The 22,107-nt window shown below is 32.6% G+C and overlaps 5 protein-coding genes and 1 pseudogene across 7 annotated transcripts; 2 read left to right on the top strand and 4 right to left on the bottom strand.

The window, feature by feature from the left end:
- Positions 1–1,654: 1,654 nt before the first annotated feature.
- LOC107371300 (aldo-keto reductase family 1 member B1 pseudogene) lies at positions 1,655–3,094 on the bottom strand (annotated as a pseudogene). The gene is made up of 2 exons (XR_016199975.1): positions 2,962–3,094; positions 1,655–2,756 (listed from the first exon to the last, which is right to left on the bottom strand). The product of XR_016199975.1 is annotated as an aldo-keto reductase family 1 member B1 pseudogene (transcript).
- Positions 3,095–6,474: 3,380 nt separating this feature from the next.
- On the bottom strand, positions 6,475–7,272 carry Prosbeta4 (Proteasome beta4 subunit). Its single transcript, XM_015939341.3, has one exon. The coding sequence runs from the start codon at positions 7,135–7,137 to the stop codon at positions 6,529–6,531; it is 609 nt and encodes a 202-aa protein (XP_015794827.1). The 5' UTR covers positions 7,138–7,272; the 3' UTR covers positions 6,475–6,528.
- Positions 7,273–7,766: 494 nt separating this feature from the next.
- On the bottom strand, positions 7,767–9,366 carry Bx42 (Puff-specific protein Bx42). The gene is made up of 2 exons (XM_015939340.3): positions 9,266–9,366; positions 7,767–9,181 (listed from the first exon to the last, which is right to left on the bottom strand). Exon 2 carries the CDS (start codon positions 9,169–9,171, stop codon positions 7,837–7,839), a length of 1,335 nt encoding a protein of 444 aa, XP_015794826.2. The 5' UTR covers positions 9,172–9,181; positions 9,266–9,366; the 3' UTR covers positions 7,767–7,836.
- Positions 9,367–9,474: 108 nt separating this feature from the next.
- CCT3 (chaperonin containing TCP1 subunit 3) lies at positions 9,475–12,069 on the top strand. The gene is made up of 9 exons (XM_015939339.2): positions 9,475–9,631; positions 9,762–9,874; positions 9,945–10,306; positions 10,375–10,563; positions 10,621–10,687; positions 10,749–11,062; positions 11,119–11,305; positions 11,449–11,721; positions 11,785–12,069. The coding sequence occupies exons 1-9, from the start codon at positions 9,595–9,597 to the stop codon at positions 11,914–11,916; spliced, it is 1,674 nt and encodes a 557-aa protein (XP_015794825.1). The 5' UTR covers positions 9,475–9,594; the 3' UTR covers positions 11,917–12,069.
- A 163-nt stretch (positions 12,070–12,232) lies between these two features.
- Positions 12,233–14,371, bottom strand: LOC107370932 (uncharacterized). Its single transcript, XM_015938891.3, has 3 exons — positions 14,241–14,371; positions 13,068–13,448; positions 12,233–12,731 (listed from the first exon to the last, which is right to left on the bottom strand). Exons 2-3 carry the CDS (start codon positions 13,413–13,415, stop codon positions 12,573–12,575), a joined length of 507 nt encoding a protein of 168 aa, XP_015794377.1. The 5' UTR covers positions 13,416–13,448; positions 14,241–14,371; the 3' UTR covers positions 12,233–12,572.
- A 1,045-nt stretch (positions 14,372–15,416) lies between these two features.
- On the top strand, positions 15,417–22,070 carry LOC107371761 (kinase suppressor of Ras 2). Of its 2 annotated transcripts, XM_015939918.3 has the most exons (8): positions 15,417–15,715; positions 16,745–17,380; positions 18,226–18,339; positions 18,430–18,597; positions 18,691–18,787; positions 20,796–20,920; positions 21,004–21,138; positions 21,210–22,070. In XM_015939918.3, the coding sequence occupies exons 1-8, from the start codon at positions 15,696–15,698 to the stop codon at positions 21,484–21,486; spliced, it is 1,572 nt and encodes a 523-aa protein (XP_015795404.1). In that variant the 5' UTR covers positions 15,417–15,695; the 3' UTR covers positions 21,487–22,070. The 2 variants fall into 2 exon arrangements, with proteins under 2 accessions (XP_015795404.1, XP_015795401.1); XM_015939915.3 differs by lacking the exon at positions 15,417–15,715 and having other exon boundaries at positions 16,085–17,380.
- The last annotated feature ends 37 nt before the right edge of the window (positions 22,071–22,107 follow it).

Below are 22,107 nucleotides of genomic sequence, written 5' to 3'. Positions count from 1 at the left end.
CAAAACTAGTTATAGCATTGTATTTTTTCGGTACCAGATTTGATACTTGATTAATGCAGATAAATTGTTTCTTCTGGTGTGTTAAGAGAATATTCATTATTGATTGAATTAACTCAGATATCTTTGGTATTTAGTCATAGCATAGTTTAGCCAATAGTAAGATCTAATGTTTCGTCAAAGAATGATGATCGCAGGTGTAAACATTCTCGAACTATTGAGGTTCAAAGTTTTTGGGTTAATGGCCAGAATCAAGCGACCTATCTATTGCTTGACATAAGTATTATACTGTTGATGTGTAGAGACAATTTTTATCGACCAATAATAAGTTTCATTGCTCTAAATAGCATGGGTACAGAATGCGACACGTTTAACTCAAAATCGAACTTTTCGGTTTTACGGCAAAACAAAGTTTTATTTGATAAAATAAAGTACATTTTCTGGTAGACCATTTGAATTTACATCGAAGAAAATGAGTCTCATAAAAATATCTGCTTCCATAATTGAATAAAAAGCGTTCGAAGTTTCAACTTTGAACTCGACTTTCACGAAAACTATTGACCAGAGAAGCTTTTAAATCGCATAAAAGGGCTCAATTTTTATGTCTCTACAAGTCAACATAGTTTTAATTTTAGTGAATCTTATTTTTCTTCGTTTACACCCATTTGTGTCAATGTGTGCATAAATGTGACAATTGTGTTGTTATTTGTATCTTTTAGTAGCAAACAATATTATTGATGCCAGATTTAACCTGTGAAAGACTGTTAAAAAGTGCGAGCACAGATATTTTTGTGTTAGCACTAATGACTTCAGTTTTCACACTTCAGACAATGGCCTACAAACCATTAAGTCCTTACTTTTATGTCCAAAGGAATCTCTAAACATACAAAATAGTGCTTTATAAACAAAACTAACGACTTTTCTGACGCAGAGTTATCTTTGATCAACACAAATCGACACTATTTGTATTCGTGTTTACCTATCATGTTTCTATGGTTTTGGATAATGAAAGCAATGGTGATGTTAACAAAAGTTTGATTTGAAATTCGCATAATTAAAGTAAAATCGTCAGAATCATGCACAATAAATGATGCTTCACGATTAATGAAGAATGATCAATAAATGGATGATTCTCATTGCCATTCAAGATTATTATCATGATGAGAAAAGTTTCCCTACTGAGCCAACAAGTGACAGTCTAAACTCAAATTAGGAGAGAATCCATTGATTACTCCTTTTAATTTCCTTTAACACTTTAAATGGCTTTTGTGTGATTATTGATTTTATCGAATAGGGTTTGATGGTTCAGAATAACTAATTATGTTTCTATGGTTTGAATGGTGAAAGTAATTGTGTTGACAGAGAAAAGTTGACTTTCAATCACATATAGCTAATACCTAATGTATACAATTAATTAATACAATTCATCATTAATCTGAGATAGAAAGCGATTTATGCTTGCATCAAAACATCCTCGAAATAATTTAGTAACCGTCAAGTATATTAAGACTTTACAATTATAACTAAAAAGAACTGATTGCGATCGTTTTTGTATGGAAAATTATTTAGCCGTTTTCAATCAGTTTGAAAAGATCAAATCGGACCAATCATTCACAAAGTTTATATTAGACACGATCTAGAAATAATGAATAAACGCTTTTGATTTTAAGATTTTTATTGATTCGTGCATTGGAAATTAGTGCTTAAAAATACAGATTAACCGTGCAAACATGTTAATTCATATGTAATTTGTGTTTCAATGTTAGTGTTAGTCTTGTTAGAATGGGATTGTAAATGGATGATATGGATGGCCAGCATAAGTATTAAATGCAACTGCTCTCCAATTACGGTTGAAACTATTGATTGTAGCGATTTCTTCTGGTGACAGTTCGAAATCGAAGATATCAATATTCTCGGCAATTCGAGTAGTTGTAACACTTTTGGGAATAACAATTAGACCACGTTGATTAGCGTATCTAAGCAAAACTTGAGCTGATGTTTTGCCGTGTTTCTTGGCAATATCTTTGATTTTAGGGTCATCAAGAAGTGATGGATCCTCCGGCTTAGCCCATGGTCTATCAGGTGAACCTAATGGACTGTATGCTGTAACAGCAATGCCATTTTTAAGGCAAAAATCAATCAATGGTTCCTGAGTCAAGTAAGGATGAACTTCAATTTGATTTGTCACTGGTTTGATCTCACAATTGTCGAGAATTCGTTTGATTTGTTCAGAGTTGAAGTTTGAAATACCAATAGACTTGGATAATCCAGCTTTGTGAACATCTTCCATACCTTTCCATGTTTCAAGATAGTCCACACCAGATCGAATCATTTTGCCTTCAGCATCTTCTGGAAACATTGAACCTCCCTCTTGAACACCCACTGGAAAGTGGATTAGGTATAAATCGAGGTAATCAAGACCAAGATTTTTCAAGGATAGTTTACAGGCTTCGGTCACTTTAGCTCGAGAATGATACGAGTTCCAACATTTGGATGTAATGAAAACATCTTCACGTTTTAAAGCACCAGATTCAAACACTTCCTTCAAAGCTTGACCAACTTCGTCTTCATTTTGGTAAACCAAAGCACAATCAATATGACGATATCCAGCTTCCAATAAAGCAAACTTAACAGCGTTTTTCACTTCACCAGGCTTCGATTTCCAGGTTCCTAAACCGAAAACAGGAATCTGATTCCCATCAGATAAAGTCATTTTTGTTCCTTTCGCTGCTGCAACCATGTTTAGGATAGGTGTATGTCTGTGAAGAGAATAAAATATTAACTGAGAAACTCAATGAAAGTGACAACAGATATGCAGATTTTCTGCTATTTATATCATGTTACAATGTAGATTAGAAGTTCTGACTGGAACATATTATCTTTAACATGTCAGATAATATGTTTTATCATTCAAACATGACAATTATTATAAAGCAGTTCAACAGAAATACTGATTATTCTTACCAAAGGTGTCCTTGATCAATATTAAAATCGAAACCTTTACTTGAGCTTTTTATATCCATGTTTAGCTAATCATGTTTCCATGGTTCTGAATAATGAAAATAATGGCGTAGAAAGGTTGGCATTTAAATAAGATAACTAACTAATACCACTTAATGTCGTTTTAGATTGTAAAGACCAAACATTTACAATGAAAGACTAGTTTCGGCAAATAAGATACCTAAGGTACTTAACACCGAGGTGTGAATTTTCAACCTTCATTAAAGCTTAAGATGTTGATAATTTTGTTGGATATCAATAAGCCATGCATCTGAGTACATTAGCTCTGAAGATTACCTGAATTACTGTTCAAACATGACGAAGCGTGTTTCGCTAAGTTTGCAAGAAATTGATTATTGATTTAAAATTATTTTTGGTCTCTTCATTTTTAAGTGGGTTTTTGGGTTTCTCTGAAATTATCTGTCCATTGTCAAAAACAATAAAAATTCACACGTCAGTGTTAAGTACCTTCTTTGTGAAAACTGGTCTTTCAATGTGCATGTTTGGTCTTACAATCTGAAACTACTGTATTATAATCTGGATAAAAAAGCGATCTACATGGTTATATACTCCAGTACTTGGATAAGACTGGACAAGTAATCGTTCGACTTACTTTAGCCCTTTAACAGTCTTTCGCAGGTTTACCTTGGCATCGATAATATTGATTGTAACTAAAAAGACACAATTAGCAACACAATTGTCACATTTATGCACACATTGACACAAGTGGGTAAAAAAGAGTAAAAATAAGTTTCCCTAAAATAAAAACTCTGTTACCTTGTAGACACATAAAAACTGAGTCCTTTTATGCGATTTAAAAGTTTCTCTGGTAAATAGTTTTCGTGAAAGTCGAGTTCAAAGTTGAAACTTCGAACGCTTTTTATTCAATTATGGAAGCAAATATTTTCATCAAACTAGTTTTCCTCGATGTAAATTCAAATGGTCTACCAGAAAATGTACTTTATTTTATCAAATAAAACTTTGTTTTGCCGTAAAACCGATAAGTTCGATTTTGAGTTAAACGTGTCGCATTCTGTACCCATGCTATTTAGAGAGATGAAACTTATTATTGGTGGATAAAAATTGTCTCAACATATCAACATTATAACACTTTTTTCAAGCAATGAATAGGTCGCTTGATTTTGGCCATTAACCCAAAAAGTTTGAGCCTCAATATTTCGAGAATAGTTGCACTTGTGATCATCATTCTTTGACCATTGAATAGATTTTTATATGGACTGAGGCATGTTGAAATTTCTTATGATTCAAGAAACTGCAAAAAAAGTTATAGCATTGTATTATTTAGGTACCAGATTTGATACTTGATTAATAAAGATAAATGGTTTTTTCTGGAGTGTTAAAAGAATATTCATTATTAAATGAATTAACTCAGATATCTTTGGTATTTAGTCATAGCATATCTTAATCAATAGTAAGATCTAATGTTTGGTCAAAGAATGATGATCACAAGTGCAACCATTCTCGAAATATTGAGGCTCAAACTTTTTGGGTTAATGGCCAAAATCAAGCGACCTATCCATTGCTTGAAAAAAGTGTTATACTTTTGATGTGTAGAGACAATTTTTAGTCACCAAATAATAAGTTTCATTTCTCTAAATAGCATGGGTACAGAATGCGACACGTTTAACTCAAAATCGAACTTATCGGTTTTACGGCAAAACAAAGTTTTATTTGATAAAATAAAGTACATTTTCTGGTAGACCATTTGAATTTACATCGAGGAAAATTAGTTTGATGAAAATATTTGCTTCCATAATTGAATAAAAAGCGTTCGAAGTTTCAACTTTGAACTCGACTTTCACGAAAACTATTGATCAGAGAAACTCTTAAATGGCATAAAAGGATTCAGTTTTTATGGCTCTACAAGGCAACAGAGTTTTAATTTCAATCACACTTATTTTTACCCGTTTTAACCAATTTGTTTCCATCTGTGCCTAAATGTGACAGTTGTGATGTTATGTGTATCTTTTAGTAACAAACAATATTATTGATACCAGAGTTAACCTGTGAAAGACTGTAAAAACCCAACGCAAGTCGAACGATTACTTGTTCAGCCTCAACCGAATACTGGACTGTATAGTCATAAATCGCTTTTTTATCCAGATTCACTATACAATTGTTTAAATTGTAAAGACCAAACATTCACAATGTCTCCAAGTCCATTGAATTAAAGGCTATCCAAGTTTCAACTTTGAACGCGATTTTCACGGAAACTATTGACCAGAGAAACTTTTAAATCGCATAAAAGGGTTATACTGTTGATGTGTAGTAACAATTTTTATCGACCAATTATAAGTTCGAGTTCTTTAAATCTTATGGTCACAGAATGCGACACGTTTAACTCAAAATCGAACTTATCGGTTTAACAGAAACATAGAGTTTAATTTCATAAAACAAAGTAATTTTCTGGTTGGCCATAAAAATTATCATCGAGGAAAATGAGTCTCATAAAAATATTTGCTTCCATAATTGAATAAAACGCGATCGAAGTTTCAACTTCGAGCACGATTTTCTCGGAAACTATTGATCAGAGAAACTCTTAAATGGCATAAAAGGATTCAGTTTTTATGCCTCTACAAGGCAACAGAGTTTTGATTTCGAAGACACTAACTTTTACCCATTTGTGTCAATTTGTTTATAAACATGCCAATTGTGTTGTTTATTGTGTCTTTTGAGTAACAACAAACATTTTCAATACCAGGGTAAACCTGTTAAAAAAGCGAAAGCACAGATATTTTGTAATAAAACTAATGAATTCAGTTTCCATGGCCCTGTAAACCCATTAAGTTTCTACTTTTATATCAAAAAGAACCTCTAAATACGCAATATTGCCGTTTACTTGGCTGAGTTTTTGCTTTTAAAACAGAGCCAATGGCTCTTCTCACGCACAGTTATCTTCGATTAACTAAAATCGACACTTTTACTCAATATTTTCGTATTCGTGTTCAAAAATCATGTTTCTATGGTTTTGAATATGTCCCTACAAGCCAACAGATTTCCTTTAAATTCCTTATATTAATCCGAATCTTGATAAATGCTGATAGTACATCTAATTTTTGTCTAAATTTTCTTTGTTACTATAAATCCATTGCTAATGAAAATCTATTAATACCTCAATATATTATCGGAATAATAGGCTCGAGTCCTTATAAATTCAATCGTCCAACAATCATAATTTGAGAATGAAGTTGAAAATTTTTAGCACTGGAACCCTGATGCTATCTGAATATCAGATAAATGCACGAAAATGAATTCTACCAGTAAATACAAGGGTTAAAATGATACTGACATTGATACCCTTCCTACAAATTTTTTGTGTCAATTTTTTAGTCAAGCTTATCTATACTTTACAATGCTTGGAGAGAATAACGAAATATCATTTTTATCATATCAATCCCATATTTATCAATTTTGGTGAGAGGCATGACTTATGAGAAATAAAGTAGAAAGAAATAGTCAAATTAAACATCGATTTATCAAATGTTCTTATACGAAAGGTTGACAATAGTATTAGGAGTTTTTAGGTTTGGTAACACAAATATCAGGTAATCTTTTAACACCATTGGCATCCAGCTTCTTGACAACATAGTTTTTAAGTGAACCAACGAATCGAGTGTTAATTTCATAAATACAATCTGTCATCAACTTGATAGCTTCTTCCTCAGTCATGTCTGGCCGGTAATCTTTATCCAAAAGACCTAAAGTGAACATCATAGGATAACCATGAACAACATAGGGTAATTCAGCGAGAGTTGCAAGATAATCAATATAGAACATTTGGGGTCCTTTTTCTTTATCAAAACCAGCCAAAACAAGATTACAATGGTATGGTGTCCGGCTTCTCAAATAATCAGCCATGTTCCTTTGGATGAATAAAGCGGCGCATTTGGGCGACAATTCAAATCCGTTTCGTATCTTGAAGAGCTGAATATTTTTACTAATAAATTCAGCAAATTGAGCTGTATCGCCAGCTTCACCAATGACCCCCATCAGTAAATTATCACTCAAAGTGTAAATTTTGTCGACATCATTTTTAACAAAAATAATACTAAACACTGCATGAGTATCTGCAGCGATCAGAGAAAAGTCGTTGAAATTTATTCCAATTACAGCTTCCATTGCGAAGATATACGGTACAGGATGACTTTAACTAAAAGATAAACAACAATAAAGGCGATTTGACGATTGGCAATTAACTAAATAAAGTTGACTTATTCAAAACAAAATTGTGCTCCTTGCAAGTTATGCTGAATAATAGAGCCTATTTCAACAGGAATGACTGTGGAAATAGCTTATTCATACTGCTGAATGACTAAAGTAACTTATTTTTCACATTCAAAATTTCTTTGCCCCTAACTTGATCAATGTTATTTTGCTGCTTAAATAAAGGGTGTAACACTTAAAAAGGCACAAATGAAGGAGGTAACAAGAAAGCTAATCTTACCTTAATCACAAAATTTGACGATATTGATTAAGATAATAATGAAGCAACAGAGACAATGAAACCAAAACCTAATCTGTTGCTTCGAAATCTTCATTATTATCTTAAGCGATGTCACCAAATTTTGTGATTAAGGTAAGATATGCTTTCTTGTTACCTCCTTCATTTGTGCCTTTTTAAGTGTTACACCCTTTAATTAACCGATAAAATTTCCGAGAAATTAAATTAAAATTTAAAATTGACTTTCAAAATCTTCCAAAGTAGTTGCAAAAATTAATTCACGTAATAAATGAATAAGAAAGAGAAATTATTAAATGAAAAATTTATTTTTACAAGCAAAAAAGTAATTTATTCAGCTAAATTGATTCTTAAAATTATCAATTACGTTTTCTTTTAGTAGATCTTTTAGCTTCTTTCAAGAATGTATCAATACCAAAGATATCTTCGTTGACAGTTTGATTAGATGTATTAGCAGCAACAAACGGAACTGGACCATCACGATCTCCTTGTTTAGCACCAGAGAATGATTTGCCGGTGATCTTGGCCAGATCATCTTCAGTGTCTTGATTGGTATTACGTGGACGGTAGATATTTTTACCAAGTTCATTTGCCGTTTTCCAGGGTTTATCGTAGACTGTGTATTCATCATCTTCAGTAAACCCACTGGATAAACCTCGAGTTTGATCGATGAGCCTTTGGTCGAATTGAAGCTCATTGGAGGATGCTTTAGGATTCGCCAAATTGAGAGCGATTTGTTCCGTGATTTCTCGTTCACGTTCTTGTTTACTTTTAAGATGTGGAGCAGACCTTTCAATGTTTCGTTCTCGTCTTCTTTCTTTTTGTCTTTCTTGCCTAATTTGATTACGTTCTTCTTCGTCTTCAGCAGGTCCCGCAGACCTCTTGAGTCCAGCTCTTTCTTCTCTTGCTTTCTGTGCAAGTTTCTTGAGAATGTCTTCCTTCTTTTCCTTCTCTTTTTGAGCCACTTTCTTTTCCATTTGTGCGCGCATTTCAACTCCTTCACGGGCTTTTCTATCAGCTACATACAATGATTCAGCCAGTTTTGCAAAATTTTCATTAATTTGAACTGATTGACTGCCTCTACCATCAGCTGCTAATCGTTTATCCAAAGGTATTGTGAATCCTTTAGGGTTTTTCCAATTAGATATACATGGAGGAATTTTCCATTCTTTCTGATCTTTGACACTGGGTTTACGAGGTGGAGAGTGGAGAACTGGTGCTGGAGGAGAAGGTGGTCCTTGGGGGATCTTTTTGTTTATTCTGAACTTCGGTGGTTCACATGGATCTTTTTGAATACTGACCATCCTAATAATTTTTGACTGAGATGAAGCTTGTTGAGGCACATATTTGATGTATTTAGCTGCCTCGACAGGCTCAGCTCGACGAGTAGGAAGAGAGGATGATATCTTATTTTCGGCCATTGCTTGTAGCGCAGCTTTCGCATATTCTAATTTTGATTTGAGGTCCTCTGGCTTGGGTTTAACCAATTTGTCTTCTTCTAAAGTAGCCAATTCAACTGGAGTGAGATCAGATGGAGGTAAAAAACTGGCGACCAAATCTTTTTTAACGATTTGATTCCCTTTGTCAGAGATTGGAAATTGAGGAACATGGATTTCTGGATAAGCTCCTCCGTCAGCAAAGTCATCAACACTTTTAGGCGTCCAGCCGACTCGATTACCATATTTTGGTACCATTATGAAACAACTGAATATAAATAATTTGAAAGAAAAGTAATGAGACTGGTTGCAGTGTGAAAAGAAATGAAACAGAAAAATATGAAAGCCTTACCTCAAGATGCTTTGGAAATGGACTAATATAAATTAAACTGATTATTGGACCAACTTAAGCAGATTAAAAACAATAACAACATAAACGTCTATAAACCAAAAATGCTTAAATCTTGTTATTTTAAGAGAAAATAAAGTGAAAATAACAATCAATATCGATAGACTGACATCGATTAGTGGTTTTTACAAGCATTGAATTGAAGCATTGTCTGATTTAATTTTGAACGTGCATCTCATTTTCAATTAAATTAATTTCATCTATTTAAGTATTCTATTTTTATTGTCTTTTCATAATTTTTCGTTAAAGAATTATTTTAGACTTGCATCGCTATGTTTGGAATGGAAGCACCCCGAATTCTTGTTCTAAGTAAGTTTATTTTATCTCTTTATTTACTTATCTATCTACTTAAGGCGTGAATGGGTTTGGTTGCATTGTTTTTTTGTTATTTCATATTACATTTAATTTCACTAACTTAAATTCTGGATTATTTTTTCAGGTCAGGGCACCAAGAGAGAATCTGGTCGTAAGGTTCAACTTGAAAATGTCCGAGCTGCTAAGGCTATCGCTGATGTGATCAGGACATGCTTAGGTCCGAAATCTATGCTTAAGGTAGTTTGGTTAAATTTATCATTTTTTTCTTAAACTGATTGATCTTTATTTATCGTTGCTATTTATCTAGATGCTCATGAATCCCATGGGTTCTATTGTTATGACTAATGACGGTAATGCTATCTTAAGAGAAATTACAGTTCAACACCCTGCTGCTAAGACCATGATTGAAATTAGTCGAACTCAAGATGAGGAAGTTGGAGATGGTACTACCTCTGTGATAATTCTGGCTGGAGAATTTATGGCTGTAGCTCAGCCATTTTTGGAGCGAAATATGCACCCAACTGTCATTATCAGTGCTTACAGACAAGCTTTAGATGATATGACTGAATTCCTTAAAAAGGATGTCGCTTTACCAATAGATCTCAATAATGAACAGCAGATTTTACAAGTTATTCAATGCTGTATCGGAACGAAAATTCTTGGTAAAACGTATGTCATATCTCAAACGGCATCGATCATAACTTTCATGTCTAATATAATTTTTTCTATTCTATTAGTGGTGAATTTGCTTGTAGATTAGCCTTAGATGCGGTAAAGACAGTTTATATTGATGATAATGGACGAAAAGAAATTGACATAAAACGTTATGCCAAAATTGAAAAGGTCCCCGGCGGTGTTTTGGAAGATTCAAAAGTATTGAAGGGAGTTATGTTTAATAAAGACGTGATTCACTCCAAAATGCGAAGGTTTGTATTGATAACTTGAATTTGATAGCAAATATTAATTCATTCATTTCCCTTCAGACGTATTGAAAAACCAAGAATTCTTCTTCTCGACTGTGGGTTGGAATACAAAAAAGGAGAAAGTCAGGTAAGTTGTCATTGAATTTTAAATTTTAAGCATTTGTCTAAAAAACTTTTTTTAATCTCAGACTGACATTGAAATGACCAAAGAAAATGATTTTACTGCTCTTCTTCAAATCGAAGAAGATTATATCCAAGCAGTATGTGCTGATATTATCAAATTTAAACCAGATCTTGTAGTAACTGAAAAGGGTGTATCGGATTTGGCTCAACATTTCCTTGCCAAAGCCAATATATCAGTTTTGAGACGTTTAAAGAAAACTGATAACAACCGTCTTGCACGAGCTTGCGGTGCCACCATTGTTAACCGTACTGATGAAATTAGGGAAGAAGATATCGGTTTAAAAGCTGGGCTTTTCGAAGTGCAAAAAATCGGAGATGAGTAAGTCCAGAATTTTTTGTCTTTATTCGCAGTTTTTAATTGTTCTTTGTTTCTAGGTACTTTTCATTCATAGTAGAGTGTGAAAATCCAAAGGCATGTACAATTTTATTACGTGGTCCAAGCAAAGACATTCTCGGAGAGGTTGAGCGAAACTTACAAGATGCAATGTGTGTTGCTAGAAACATTCTCCTTGAACCTTTCATCGTGCCTGGTGGTGGTGCCGTTGAAATGGCAGTTGGAAAGGTATTATTTTTTTATTTTGTGCATCCTGTGTTATTGTTTATAACTCATTGGTTGTTTATGAATCGTTAAACCTTTTTGTGTTTTTCTTTTATTTTTACATTAATCTCATATCGATTTTTTTACTTCTCGTTATTATTAACTAGTTAATGAGTGATAAGGCTAAAAGTTTTACTGGAGTAACTCAATCGCCTTATAGAGCTATTTCCAGAGCTCTTGAAGTAATTCCTAGAACACTCATTCAAAATTGTGGAGGAAACACAATCAGAACTCTTACAGAGCTTCGAGCTAAACATGTTACTGATGAATTTAAAACTTGGGGAATTGATGGTGACACTGGGGCTATCGTCGATATGAAAACTCTCGATATTTGGGAACCTTTGGCTGTTAAATTGCAAGCTTATAAAACTGCAATTGAAGTATGTTGATCTTTTTATGTCATTTTATTTGAATTAACTAACGTTTATTTTATTCCCATTCAGACTGCTGTTATTTTACTTAGAATTGATGATATTGTCTCAGGTTCCAAGAAACGGGAAACACTAGAAAAGGAAGCATCAAGCAGAGCTAATGCTAACGCTAAACCAACTGAGGAATCACAAAAAGAAGAATGATTACAGTTGACTCTTTAACTCGATGAATTGGACGTTAAAATGTCCATTTAACGTTTTCTCACTTATACTGTTTGAATAACTTTTTCTTATCTCTGTAACCTAAACCTTAATAATAACTTTAAAATTAACGATAAACAGATTTCTGATTATTTACTCATCTTATTTCAATCATTCAATAATCAAACTAATTCAATTCGATTATCAAAACATATTTCTATAAACAAACTCGGTTTTGCTCAAAACATTTGGAATTGATTCTAGCATTTCAATCTGCGTATTGAGTTCTCAATTGTATTAATAATGTAAGTAATTATGATTGACAATCTTTCGGATTTTATTTTCGAAATATTTAAATTTATCATTTTCCAATATATTTTACTAGTACAGAGAGATATCAAATAATGAGAATCTCACATAATAGTGTAAATAAGCTAGTTCAAGGTATTCTCATGATCTGGGATCTTACTGTATTTACTTTGATGACTGTTCATCTTAAACACAATAGTATTTATGGTAATTATATAAATCATTGAATGGTACAATATGGTATAAAAGAGGTAAATCATGTTGAATAATGGCCACAAAAATGGTAATACATAATTTTTATCTATCAATGGAGTTACAAGGAGAAAATTTGAAGCCATCAAATTTATATTTCAATATTTATTAAATGGATTGACAGTTTGCTTAGCTTCCTTCCTTAGCATATGCCAACGACGATATCCAATAACACAACAAACAACCGCAATCGCTCCAAGAATCACGGCAGCGGCAATGATATAAGTTATATGGATTAAAAGAGTACAAGTTACTCCCTAAATGGAAAGAAACAATTACAATGAAAATCAATTAGGGTTAATCAATAATTTTAGGTTAATGGTTGATCACACAAATTATCGACTCAAGATTGAATGCTAATGAGTGTATATTGGAATCTAGATCAACATAGATGATCAAGTGGCCTTGCTTTGAATATTTAAGATAAAGAAATGAATTACTTAATTCGCTAACATTGTAACAATCTCAAAGTACATTAGCTGATTGTCTAGATTATTGTCCAAATATGCAAAGACAGCAACTTTTTTAACAGTTGGACAAATGTTTTACTGGTTATTTGAGTTTGAGTTTAAATTGTTAAGATTGGGACTTACATAGAGAGAGTAATTTTTGCATCGATGAATCATTTTAGTAGTGATTGAAAAATTGCCAGATGAATATAAATCATTTAGTTGTTTAGAGCACTTTTCCTGGGTCAAAGTTTCCACACAATGAGTAAATTCAGCCAAGTAACAGCAATGAGAGCCTGATATTTCAAAATCATCAGGTTGATGGGAAAGATCAAGGCGATTTTCAAGGTTACCTTCACAGGTAGTTAGGGACGAATTCATTTTGGTCAAGCAATAGCTTTCATTTGTAACCATTTGTTGGTCCGTTGAATGGATCAAAATTAAACAAATCATCGAAATGATTAAACCAATGGACTTAATAGAGGCAACCATAGCAATCAAAAGGCAAACTACATCCAATTGTTACTGAAAAAGTGAAAAAGATGAGAAGATTATTTCACTGATTTGCAAAGCTGAAATGATTCCAATGATCATCTGCTTTACTTTTAACTGATTATAATGTTTATGTCTGACTATTATTTGAGGCAAAAATGGCTTTGCTTAGCCAGAATTGATTATGATAAAATGTATTGTAAATCAAGTTCATTTTGGATTGAAATAAATCCAATGATCATCATTCCAATGCTAAATGTGATCAAGCATTTTACATCTAATAATCATTTTGCTTCCATCAAATATCAAACTTAAACCAATAGCTAAAGCCTACAAAAATGAATGTTTTATGCACAAAGGAAACAATTTAATCGATAACTTAAAAACAATGGCAGTTAATTAACAATCAATCATGTCTTCTGTGTAGGAATCAGTGATTCATAACCAAACAGTTGATCATAATTTTGTTAAACATTACCATTTGACTATTGTTAATGTTAACATCTCTCATTGAGAATCACATTTAAATAAAAAAGCAAACGCAAATACAATTATTGATGTTGATTATAAATAATAAAAAACAGATGTTTGATTTACAAAATAAAACTAAAGATAATCAAGTATTTATTGTGATCCAGTGACAATCAAGAGTTAATCAAAAATGGAACACAAATAAATCAAAAAATTGAAACCAAACCAATTTGAAACTTAAATTTCCATTCATCCAAGGTTTGATGTTCAAACAAATTCATATTGATTGGTCCTTACTAGTCACAAATATCAATTTTAATTTAAATTGTTGAAGAATGTGAATTCAAAATTTACCTTGAATAAAATAATTTATACAATTATCTTTCGGGTGGATTTAGCTGTAACAGTAACAGTAACAATTTAGCACAAGTTTGAATGGTAAATTGAATCGTTGAGTAAAGTTGAGTTGGTTTCACCGCAAGACTGGATAATGTTAAGGATAACTCACGTTAATCACAACCATTTATAACATCGATAACTAAGACGTTGCGATGTATAGTTATAATTGTATTTTCACATCTTATCAAGGGTAATTTATGTTGATTTTTGGTTCCGATAAACTGGTTCAACTAGATCAAATTATGGTGTACTCCTTGATTACCATCACTCTCTATGAATCTCCTTCAGTATCAACTGTTGTAACTTGTAACACAATCCATGGTAATCAATCAACTATAAGTTGTCAACTGGATATAATTAAAGTGAAAGGCTTTTATCAATCAACAAAATTAATTTCAGTAAATCTTTAATCAAGTCTCCGTTCATTATACTTATCAAAAAAATAAACAATTGCACTATTCACATACTAAATGAATCAATTCAAGTTTTGGTTTTTCCTGGTTGTTTATCGCAGCTTATAACCAAAATTAGCTTAAGATTTACATTTCAGTGACACTAATGAACTTTTATCATAGATACTGAAAATAAGTCGACATTATATTAAAAATTGTTTATTAATTAATCAAAGTACAAAATATTTTAACATTAAGTTGTTAACCTCAGAAATGGATTTGAAAATAGACAATTTTCATACAGTAGCGTAAGCACCATCTATTGACTTACATTTTATTTATAATGAGTTTACAGTGCATCGAAACAATTTCAACTGTTAACCTTATTTGTTAGTTTAATGGTAACAATTATTTGTCATTCAAAGGTAAAGGTGTAAAGGTGCATGAAAAGATGGAATCTTATGATTAGGAAAACTTATTAATAATCATCTAAAAATGGATGAAATGTTGGAGTTTTACTTGTAATGATGATGATAATATTAAAGATAAGTTACAAGTGGAAATAAACAATGTAATATTAGACAAAAAGACGCAAAGTGAGAAGGTTGAGTTTATACACTTACACTGTTAGAGTTGAATGTGTATGGATTTTGACTCCCTGAAGCCTGGGAGTTTTATCGATTTTGATCTTCTCTTCTAATTTCCTCTTTCTTCCTCCTCTTTTTCACTCTCTCTTCTTCCTCTCTATTGACTTGCTTCCCTGGATCTTCATCCTCATCTTCATCCTCCTTCTCAAGCACAAAAATATATATTAAGTGAGCTTCAGATGCAACAAAAAAAAAGTATAACCAGTTACGACCATTTGAAGCCATGAGGTTTGCCATGCGAACAAGCTTAATCTTGAATATTAAAACGAAGCCTAATGTAACAGTTACTTTAATATCAACAACAACATCATTAAAATCATCAAAATCATCGTTAACATCACTGTCAACATCAACACATTTTTAATGTTGAAATGGATCTCGATTGTCCAAAGTAAGTAAAATTGTCTTTTCCTTATCTTGTGTGGGAACCAAAATTTTGATCAAATTAAAGAATGGATTAAGAAATGGAAAAGAGAAAAGAAAGAAGTGAATTAATTCTGTTGTCTAGACAATTAGTCGCCACTCTTATCAGTTTTCAGTTTCATTTAACAGTAAAACCAAAGAATCCTTAGCCTAACAGTCTCCACAAAAAAGGTTAATATCATGGTTTAGACAGCTCGGTTACTAGAGAGGTTAAGCAATTTAACAGCGAATCAGAGTGATGATAAAGGGAGCGACAAAGAGGGAAAGAACTAGTGAGCTAAGAGAGGAATAAGGAAGATAAGAAGAGAAAGGGAAGAAGAAAAAAAATAAGACCAACAAAGACCATCGAAGGCACCTAAAGAGAAGAAGAATGGACGTTAACCTGTAAACGCGTTTCACTTAACATTTTTTTTTCTTCTCTCTTCTTTCTTCATGTTTTCTTGTTTAAGAAAGCGGCACGCGTTAACTTAAGAAGGACCGTGTGCCAAATTATTGGACCCTTAGGCCAATAACACGAGCATCTGCCGTCTGTCTTCTCTTCTTTTTCTCTCTTTCTTTCTTCACTCTTTCCTTGCTACCTTTCTTCTTTCTCTGTCTTTTTTATAACCATTTGGTTCATCGCTTTTGCCAAATGTTTTTCAATTTCTTTCTCTCTCCCTTCTCTATCTCTCTCTCTCTCTTTAACCATTTAGTTCTCTCTTTCTCTCCCTTTGGTTTGACTCTCTATCGATTCATGACTGTAGCTGTGTTATTGATGATATGATGATCGAAATTTTCACTCTATGTCCAATGTTTGCAAAGTTAACTTGATCCATGCAACCTTCTGCTTTTTTGATCCCATTTTTGTATTTTTGGTTCCTTGTTCCTCTTCCTCTTCGAAGTGTCCATTGTTTTCAACCTTTCTTACTCCAGTTCACAGTTTAATTTTTGTATATTTGTGCAATCAAAACAGTTACTATTACTAAACAATTATGTGTCTCATGTTTTTTTCATCCAGTAAAAATCATCCTACACCGGCGCCAATTTCTGGTTTAATTAAAGTGGCCCACTGGTTATCCCACCGAAGACGATCAAAGGAGCTTATTGTTATTTCACCTTCGCCAACTGAGAAACAATCCAAAACCAAATTTGGTTTTTTCGATGAAAAAGTTGCCCACAAAAAATTGAAACATTTCTTCAAGACAGCCTCAAAACGTTCATCATCTACATCATCCAATTCGGAAAATCGTGCCACTAGTCCGGCTCATCCTTCACTTCAAACATATCAGCGTCCAACTTGCCTTGGTACTAGTTCTCCAGCTCGTTATTTTGCTGCCTCTCTGGTTGTGCCCACTTTGGATACGACATGTGTAGACATCGATGATCCAAACATTTGTGAAAATGCATTCGATGATTCAGAGACTGATGGTAAGCCCTCTGCTTACACCATTGATGCATTAACCAGACCCGATGAATCAGGAAGGTTTGGCAAACACAATGCCCTTGCAAAAGCTCGAACTCTTAGCATTGAACATAAGAAAGCTGTTTGTGAACGACTTTGTGCAACTTGGCCTCAATCCACAACAGTGATCAGTAGTATTGACGATTTTTTACCCGAAAAAGATGACTACGATAAAAATTTCAATCCATCCAGGTAAATATGAATTTTAATTCACAAATTGAATCATTTGTACATTAAGTGCATTCATTATTAATTTGCATTTACGTACCGATTATTATTTATTGAGTCATTCATTCTTATTAAGGTTATGCAGTGAAACGATCAGTTCCCGCCATCTTAGCTTAGAAATAGATTCATCATTTGTTTATGATTAATAATGGTTTCAAGTTTACCTCATAGGCAACCTTATTGATTAATTATTAATCATTTTCTATAATTAAATACTTGTTTCAGATCATGTTGACGTCTTTGTCTGTGAATGATTTAATAGGCAGCTATTGTTGATTGAGCTGTTCATTAATTAAAAAAACAATATAATTTTAAAATAGATGCGGACAAACCTTGCCATTGCATTGTTTCATTAAACAAAGCTTTTTTATTCAGTGACGCTATCAATTCATAAACACGCCCAGACAATTTAAATTAAATGTTCAATCAACTTTTTTTTCTCGATACTCAACTCATCTTTTATCCCATTAAAACAAACAGTAGCTATAGCAGGTAGGAAATGCAATTTTTCAACCTTTTTCAGCTTCAGTTACTAAATTGTTTTCCATTCAATTGATCACAAATTGGCTTTACCTCGAACTTTACCTTCCGTCTTTGATTTTTTAACTTGATAATCTTACATCACTGAATTTACCTGAAAACATTAGTTGAGCCACTAAAGGTTTGAAACAAAAAAAAGTACAATCTGCTAGCTCATTGTTGACTGTAGTCTAAACTGATCAGTTTCAAATTATAAACTATTGCAAACTAATATTCTATCAAATTGTTGAAATTAATTTTATATTTTCTTGCAATATTGCATTTACCAGACGACAATCTAGAGATCTGGATGTGGAAGAAGCAATTAAGGAATGGTCAATCCCTTACAAAGACCTTCATTTTGAAAAACCTTTAAGGGTTGGTCAAAATGGTGTTATTTACAAGTAAGTATTTCTTTCAAACTATTTGCTATCAAATTTCAATTATTGAATTTTATTCTAAATCACACAATTTCTCTTTCTCCCGTCATGTAGAGGCCATTGGCATGGTGAAGTGTTAATTCATACATTCAAAGATACCAAAGATGATGATGTAAGCAATTTTTGGGACACAATTGCTCAACTTTGTATGGTTCGTCATGAGAACATCGTTCTTTTCATGGGTGCCTGTGTTGATTCACCAAATCTTTCCGTCATTACCAGGTAACAATCAATTCAATGTGCAATTAATTTCTAATAATTACTAATTGCAAATTTACTAATAATGTTTTCCTTGTTTTTTTGTCTTTCTTCTAGTATGAGAAAAGGAATATCTTTACTCGAACATATTCATGTGAAACATCAAGTAATATCGCCTCCCAATAGGATCAATATTGCTCGACAAATTGCTCAGGTAATATTTTTTAAACTGTATATTTAACAATTTATTGCACCCATCGTTGGTTACTTTTGTTTAGCCCTCTTTCGCATACTAATCTTGACTCTATTTAAGTAATATTTGCTGATAGACTGATTGGACAAATAAACAATTTAACTCTAATTACTACAACATGGTATACAAATTATAGTGAGATTAAACCACTTAAGTAAACTTGGGATTATTCAAACAATTCACCTTGACTTAATTAACTGTCAGCTCACTTTATTTTACTGTTGACACTGAGAAAATGAAGTAATGCATATTGTGTGTTTAAAGTTTTACCTTGTTACTGGAAAATGGTCAAGTGAAAGAGTTAATAGGGTCTACTATTAGTCTGGATTTCCATTGAAAATATTTCTCTCTCTCTTTTTCTGTCTCACTTCATCTTGGTGGTCCAGTTGACCTACCCACTTACCCTTACACCGGTAAACATTTTACCTATGAAAGTTTGCCTTAGGCTTGATGAACGTCTGTTCGAGCTGATTGTTGACTGTTGCTTTTAGTTTTACCTTTCAGTCTTCAAAGGCAGATGGAATCAATAGTTGTGTGATGTTTTCTGATGCAAGGTCATTCTACCTGGTTGATAAAGTATATACCTGGAAATCCCTGGTAAAATCATTTCTGAAGCTGCAGAAAATTTATTCAACCATTATTTTCGCTTCTTTTACAGTTGATTGCAAACCATTGCTAGACATAATTAATCCATGTTTCACTTAATTTTAACTTGACCGAGTCCTGTCCCACTCAATCACAAAAAAAGATACAAATATTGTAATAGGAAAATGATAAGCATTTCCAATTGTTTCGATTGTTTTTTTTCCTTGTTTTCCTGCTTGTTATACAATTTTGTGCTAATTTTTCTGTTTTTTTTGCTAACCAAATTAACTTTTTTTTAATCCTACTTAATTCACTTCAGTTTTTGCTTTTACTTGAGTCTAAATCAAATTGTCGAATTTATGTTTATTCTGGTTAACGACTTTTTAGTCCTCCTAATTTGCTTTTGTAAACACAACTGTTGATTGCAGTCGCCAATTTTGTTTTCAGCTTTCCATTATCATCTAAAACTATGTGCTATTAATCAATTATATTCATTACAACAGACACTAATCATTTCTTCATCTTGTTTTGCTGTGAACTGTAATTGCACACGCTCCAAAGTTCACAGGCGTCAGCATAAAATTTATGCAAAAACTGTCTTTGATTTTGCGTTTTTCTTGGTAGCCTTGTTTCCCTATTCAAAGATCAAAGTCATCCTTATGGATATTAAGCAAACTTGGTAACATAATGGGTAATAATCGTTACAGGCTTTTACCAACACGCACTAACAAAATACGTGCGTCTGTCGTGTGCTGCCTTTATCTTGCTTTACAAAAGAAAAGTAAAGAAAGAAACTTAGACAGAGAGAAAAGATGAAATAAAAGAAGCTCTAGGAGCTTAAGCATTCATCTTGAGGCGGTCTAACAGCTCATTTTCATTGAACGCGTAGGGGTTGTAGCTGTAGCTCCTTTTAGGCTGGACAGGTTGAGGGTGAAAGGTCATTTGTTGAATTGTTGAAAAATTTTTTTCCTCTTGTGTCTTTGATTGCCGAAGATATCTTAAAACTTATCGATCTTGCTAGCAATATGGTCAAAAAAAAAGGTTTTGCCAAAGAAAGCCATGAATAGGCTGGAACCTCAACGACAGTCTACTGTTTGCTTCAATTTTATTTAAATTAAGTCTACCTTTACAATATTTTGACCTTAACTTCTGGACCAAGTTGTCCTTTCCTTGTTCCTTGTATGTTACTTAAAAAAGATTTTGACCCCAAGGGCAGAAAGGAAAGTTTGCTTAGCAATTTATCTGTATTAACATTTACCTTTGAAAACCCATTCAACTTTATGCAGTATTTATGCCTTTTTTTACAACTAAACTTGGGTAACCAAAAAAATTTCACCTTATTTACCTAATTGTATTACTAACTTGAATTATTTGTTTTTTCCAGGCTATGGGTTACCTTCATGCCAAAGGAATCATTCATAAAAGATTAACTTCAAATAACATAATTCTCGAAAGTAAAGTTAAAATTTGTTTAATCGATCAAGGATCAGCAATTTATAGCTACAATGGGTAAGTACATTTTGTGATTATTTTGCATTTTTTGCTTTTACTTTCATGGAAATCATTTATTTAATTATTCATTTGTTTTTCAGTTCTGATTATGGTGCCGTTACTCGTGGATATTTATCGTACTTATGTCCGCAACTAATGAGATGTATCAAAGTTGAACCTCCTTTTATAAAATACAATGGAAGATTTAGTCCAGAATCTGATGTCTACGCTTTTGGGTGAGTTGATTATTTTGCAAAAATGAGTTTCAATGATTCAGAATATTAATTGTTTTACTTTCCAATCACAGAACAATCCTTTTCGAGTTGATGACCGGTAAATTTCCGTATCAAAGACTTCAATCTCATTCCATAATTTGGTTAATTGGCAACGGCCATCATGAAAGTGTCCTCCACATTAAGGGTAGCAACGTGATCCGTAATTTAGTGGCCAGTTGCTGGTCTCCGTTATCTGGACAACGTCCCGCCTTTAGTCAAATTGTGAAACAATTACAAGAAAATATCTCTTTGAACAAAAAACACAGCTGCAGTGAACCAGAAAGACTCAACAAGATCGGGCTGCTTTAAAACGTTTTAATTTTCAAATTTTTCTTTTAAATTGTAATTAATTTATTAATTTTACAATTATTATATTACCTATTATTCATTATTACTTTTTATTATTTTATCGTTCTACATCAGAACAAGGTTGTTAAACCTGATTGAGCCTTAATTTAATTGAATATTAATTATGTTAACTTACTAAAAGCTCATTTTCACATCAATTGTCCAATTTTTTCGTAAGAACTTTAACAATTTAAGTTGACTCATTTTGTAAATCAAAAACCATTGTAAATATTTTATCGTTGATGCACTCATTTCATACTATCCCTTTGATTACCTCATTGTATTTAAACTCTTTTCATTCCATGCACAGTCAACTGTAATCGAAATTTTTAGTCAAACCACATTTTGTTTTAAAAGGTGAAAAATTGTTTAACATTCTCTTACTCTTTAATTTTGCTCATAAAGCTGTTAAACCTCACAACAGATTGAGGTTTTTTTGTAAAAGCCGTTTTAGGCTGCGAATTTGGTCAAAAATTGAAACTTGCTACATGTAATTTCCATTTTCATTGATGTCAAGATTAATAAAATAATAACTTGCAAACTTAAAGTCTCTGAGTGTTTGTTTTATTCCAAACACATTAA

This window comes from Tetranychus urticae, chromosome 3 (assembly GCF_039701765.1).
Source record: "Tetranychus urticae isolate SD_2017Ah chromosome 3, NJAU_TeUrti_SD_1.0, whole genome shotgun sequence".
NCBI lineage: Eukaryota > Metazoa > Arthropoda > Arachnida > Trombidiformes > Tetranychidae > Tetranychus > Tetranychus urticae.
This window is presented reverse-complemented; position numbering and strand designations above follow the sequence as displayed.

Coding starts and splice junctions, on each gene's coding strand:
- Prosbeta4 (XM_015939341.3), bottom strand. CDS start 7,137: ATGGAAGCTGTAATTGGAATAAATTTCAACGACTTTTCTCTGATCGCT.
- CCT3 (XM_015939339.2), top strand. CDS start 9,595: ATGTTTGGAATGGAAGCACCCCGAATTCTTGTTCTAA. Junction 10,688..10,748: donor ACAAAAAAGGAGAAAGTCAG/GTAAGTTGTCAT, acceptor TTTTAATCTCAG/ACTGACATTGAAATGACCAA. Junction 11,063..11,118: donor GTGCAAAAAATCGGAGATGA/GTAAGTCCAGAA, acceptor CTTTGTTTCTAG/GTACTTTTCATTCATAGTAG.
- LOC107371761 (XM_015939915.3), top strand. CDS start 16,719: ATGTGTCTCATGTTTTTTTCATCCAGTAAAAATCATCCTACACCGGCG. Junction 17,381..18,225: donor AAAAATTTCAATCCATCCAG/GTAAATATGAAT, acceptor TGCATTTACCAG/ACGACAATCTAGAGATCTGG. Junction 18,788..20,795: donor TTGCTCGACAAATTGCTCAG/GTAATATTTTTT, acceptor TGTTTTTTCCAG/GCTATGGGTTACCTTCATGC.
- Bx42 (XM_015939340.3), bottom strand. CDS start 9,171: ATGGTACCAAAATATGGTAATCGAGTCGGCTGGACGCCTAAAAGTGTT.
- LOC107370932 (XM_015938891.3), bottom strand. CDS start 13,415: ATGGTTGCCTCTATTAAGTCCATTGGTTTAATCATTTCGATGATTTGT. Junction 12,732..13,067: donor GCAAAAATTACTCTCTCTAT/GTAAGTCCCAAT, acceptor CTTTCCATTTAG/GGAGTAACTTGTACTCTTTT.